We start from the raw sequence: 4,461 nt of genomic DNA, 5'->3' as shown, positions 1-4,461 counted from the left end.
CCCCCCCCCCCCCCCCCCCCCCCCCCCGCTGGTCACGCCAGGCTTTTCTGCCCTCTTCTTGAGCCTCTTTCCAAACACTTGGTTTTGGTTTTTTTCATCTTTGAGCCCAGGAACCCCACACTGTGGCCATCACAATGGGGGTACCACACCACCTTGGCGATGCCCAGGGACGGCATTAGCATTAGGCTAACATGAGTATATTATAAGTTATGTCGTCGTCATCATCATCATCATCATCACCATCATCATCCAAAATAGGTATCTGCGGGCCGACAAGATGGCTCAGGACATAGGGTACTTCAGCACAAGGCTAACAACCCGAGTTTGTTCCCTGGGACTCGCGTAAAGGCAGAAAGAGAGAGCTGATTTCACAAAGTTGTTCCCTGACTTCCTCACATGGGCCATGGTGGGTGTTCACTCACACCCACACCACATAATAACGATAATAAATAGAAACATTTTTTTTTCAGTGTATAATGTATGCGTTGTCTGGGGAAGAGCCTACAGAGCCTGGGGACTGGACAGTCTTGTGTTAGGTAGGAGTCCTACCACTGACCTACGGTCCCAGCCCCTTATTCTCCTCAGTATATTCTTACTATGAATCAGCATCTTTCTGAATTATCCAGGCAGGCCCTGCATTTGCAATGTAGCCTGGGTGAACCTTGGACCTGAGATCCTCCTGCCTCAGACTCCCAAGTATCTGGGATTACAGGCACATGCAACTGTGCCTGGGCTCGACAATGTCCCTTTGTAGTGCTGTGTATTAGGGACATAAGACACAATGTAACAAAGAAGTGTAGGAGATTCACGGAGAAGGCTGGAGGTACGGGTGGGTAATTAAGAGCTCGCTGTTCTTGCAAAGGACCTGGGTTTGCTTCCCAGCACCCACAGGGCAGCTCACAGGCATTTGTAACTCCAGGTCTAGTTCCAGGGCGGTTGTGATAGCTGGATCTTGTCCACTTGACTACATCTGGAATTAACTAAAAACCCAAGTGTCTGGGTTTGTTTGTTGAGACAGGGTTTCTCTGTATAGCCCTGGCTGTCCTGGAACTCACTCTGTAGAACAGGCTGGCTTCAAACTCACTGAGATCCACCTGTCTCTGCCTCCTGAGTGCTGGGATTAAAAGCGTGTGCCATCACAGCCTGGCCAGGGAGGGTTTTTTTTGTTGTTGTTTGTTTGTTTGTTTTCCCCCTTAATTAAATCATTTGAAGTGGGAAGACCCACTTATAATCTAGATCTTTTTTTTTTAAAGGGGGGCATATCCACCTTTAATCTGGGCCATATCTTTTCCTGGGAGCCACTATAAAGGCCATGGAAGAAGGAAGCTCTCTATTAGCCGGCTTGTTCTCACTCTCTCTCTAGCAAGTCTGTTCCTTCACCAGCATTAGAGCCTATTCTTTTGGGACTGGCATATAATGAAGACCAGCTGAGGCATCCTTAGCCATGTGGACTACACAACTAGTGTGTGTGCGTGTGTGTGTGTGTGTGTGTGTGTGTGTGTGTGTGTACTGTATGTTATATTTCTATAGTGAATCCTGACTAATACAGGGATCCAGTACCCTTTTCTGGTATACCCACAGATGCCAGGCATGTGCGTGCACACACACATACACACCCATATGTAAGCAAAATAAAATAAATATGTTTTTAAAGCTGAGATTGAGAAACAAAAGGATCTCAAGTTGATACCAGCTTGAGCTACATGTCAAGGCTCCATCCCTGGGGACGTATAGTTCAGTGGTAGACCATTTGCCTAGTGAGGACCAATCTCTACCATGAGTGCAAACACACACACACACACACACACACACACACACACACACACACACACACACACCTGTGCCCTAGTCTCAGGACCCTTTCTCACGGCCCCGGTATACCCAGAACTCATGAGCTGAGGTTCTGTCTGGTGTTGGCTCTCTGCTGATGAATGTGGCTGTAGGCTGCTGGAGGTGGGAGGGGCCTAGGGAAGAGGCGGGGCAGGGGCGGGGCCGTTCCGCCTTGCACTGACCTGGAGCACTCCTGCTTGTAGATGTCAATGATGTTCTCCACCAGCAAGTTCCTTTGTAGGCCGTACACCCCGTGCCGGTCCATGATCACTTCATGGCGGCACGAGGGGCAACGGAAACGACCTCCAGACATGGACACTGAGCCACCGCGGTTGGTCCAGTAGGGATTCGCAGCCTGCAGACAGCGAAGGCAAAGATGAGACCAGCGTTCTCCAGTCTCAGTTCTCCTTGCCCCAGTTGCCCCAAATACATTGGCCAAACCAAAGGGCACCCACCAGTTCCTGGCCATGACCTAGAACCAGCCCACCATGTGGTCAAGAATCTTGGTTGAAGCACTCAAACAGGCAAGAGGATCATGAGTTCAAGTCATGTGAGTTAAGACAAGCAGCTATATAATCTCTCTATGCCTCAGTTTACCACTAATGCCACAGGTCTTAGAATTAGAGCCAGCCCCTAGGATATTATTTTAAAGATAACCGTGGAAAAAAAATATTTTTTTTGTTTTGTTTTGTTCAAACTAACTAGGTAGTACAGACTGACCTTAAACTCTTAGCAATCCCCCTGCCTCGGGTTCCTGAATGCTGGGATTATTGGCATATGCAACTAGTCCTGAGTTTGGAAGAGCATTTCCTGTCATAGCTCCAGACCCTCTTCCCAGTGCATCGTCTCAGCTGTCCCCTTTCCCTCCTCAGGATGATGGAGTCCCTTCTGCCCCCATGTTGGAGCACGCAGCCTCTGAGATGCTGCTGTGACCATGTTCTTCTCGCCACCCTCCTCCCAAAGTCTGGGCCCCCTGCCACCCTGGAGCTGGCTCTTGCCCCAGGCAGGGCCTGGCTTCTCTCTCCTCTCTACCCAGTTCCCGTCTTATCACTTGAGGTATTTGACTCTTGACTGGGGGAACCAAGAGCAAGCAGTCCAGGCAGAGCGTGGAGCCGTGGGCAGGGTGGGCACTAGATGGGTAGAGAAGGACTCCTTTTCCCCTTAGCCCCATCCTTACCCCCAGCCCTAGCCCTTCCCAGGGGGTCTCTATGTGGCTTCTCAATGGAGCAAGTGGTTGATGTGTTCTAGGCAGAGAGGGAGGGGCGTCTGAGAAGCCGTCGGGGGTCTGGGGGCATGGGCGGGGGGGGGGGGGGGGGGGATTCCAGGTCCCGGCCCTGCCTAGCGCTGACCTGGAAGATGTCGTTGGCACACTTCCGGCAGAGGTTGTGTTGGCAGGGCAGGATGACCACAGGCTTGGTAAACATCTCCAGGCAGATGGGGCAGATGAGCTGCTTCTCCAGGTTCTCCATAGCGGTTCCGTCCGGAATCAGGCTAGATTTATAATCCATATTGCTTCGAAATGCGACTGTCTCTTCCACCTGCGGCACAAGTCTTGGTCGCCAAAGCCACTCGGATCCTCTTTGTCTTCGTCCCCCGACCCCCCTGACTTCTGTCTTGGTCTGAGGCCCCTCTGATATTTATAGCTGCACCTCAGTCACATGAGCCCCAGGAGGGGACCAGCTGAGCATTCCGCAGCCAGACTGCTGGCAGGGCTTGAGTTTCCTCCAGGCCTCAAAGATTTGGCCCTCTGAGATCACATGCAGGGATGAGCAATCGCTGTTGCCCTGCCGTGGGGGGTCGTAAACAAGAACAGACTGTTCAGAGCCAGGTTCAGGAGGGCCAGATACCCTAGTTTCTTGCAGAAGTTGGTCTCTGCTCCCTCCCTCCCCCCCCATCCCTGCCCGCTCCTCCAGTTAATCGGGAGTAAGGGGATGGAACCTGGGGTTTGGGGGTGGGGGTGCGGGGTTGGGGCTGGCATTCAAGGATTAATAACCAGCACTCCTGTATCAACCTAAATCGGTTCCCCTCCTGGATTCTGACCAGCTCCGAGGCCTTGGGGCAGCCCTTTCTGTGAGCCCTTTCTCCTGCCTCAGACTCCAGTCAAGCATTTCAATAGAGTCTTTTGAGACTCCCTGTTGGGCAGCCCACCCTGACAGCCCTCAGCCATCAAGGCTTTCTTGAGGGCCAGCACGATGGCTTAGTGGTAAAGGGGCTTGCTGCCAAGCCTGACAACTTGCCTTGTTTTCCCTGCACTGACATGCTCACGGCCCTGAAAGGAGACAAACATGAACTCCCTTGTGCTGCCTCAGACCCTGCCCTGACACCCGGAAGTCCGCCAGAGGCTCCGCTGGACTCTCTGTGTATGCATTCATTCTCGGGCCCCAGGAAGAACCTACCAGGTGCTGGGATATATGGCTCTCTTGACACAGGAGTGCTCAGAGCCAGCGATCTGCAAGCCTGTATTCCCAGCTCCTCAGGCGGCTGAGGCAGGAGGATCCAAAGTCTAAGGAGTGATGGCTCAGCGGTTAAGAGCACTGACTGCTCTTCCAGAGGTCCTGAGTTCAAATCCCAGCAACTACATGGTGGCTCACAACCATCCGTAGCGGGATCTGACGCCCTCTTCTGGTGTGT

The 4,461-nt window shown here is 52.4% G+C and overlaps 1 protein-coding gene across 1 annotated transcript in view; it reads right to left on the bottom strand.

Annotated features, from left to right (window-relative positions):
* Trim63 (tripartite motif containing 63) overlaps nucleotides 1-3,426 on the bottom strand; it is a 14,819-nt gene extending 11,393 nt beyond the window's left edge. Inside the window, exons 1-2 of the mRNA XM_021200737.2 lie at nucleotides 3,180-3,426; nucleotides 2,013-2,185 (exon numbers count right to left, since the gene is read on the bottom strand). Coding sequence (XP_021056396.1) covers nucleotides 2,013-2,185; nucleotides 3,180-3,338 — 332 coding nt within the window. The 5' untranslated portion in view covers nucleotides 3,339-3,426. The remainder of the gene's footprint in view (nucleotides 1-2,012; nucleotides 2,186-3,179) is intronic.
* Nucleotides 3,427-4,461: the final 1,035 nt, after the last annotated feature.

Source organism: Mus pahari, chromosome 6 (assembly GCF_900095145.1).
Source record: "Mus pahari chromosome 6, PAHARI_EIJ_v1.1, whole genome shotgun sequence".
Lineage (NCBI taxonomy): Eukaryota > Metazoa > Chordata > Mammalia > Rodentia > Muridae > Mus > Mus pahari.
Note: the sequence above shows the minus strand (reverse complement) of the source record. Positions and strands in the feature narration are given on the sequence as shown.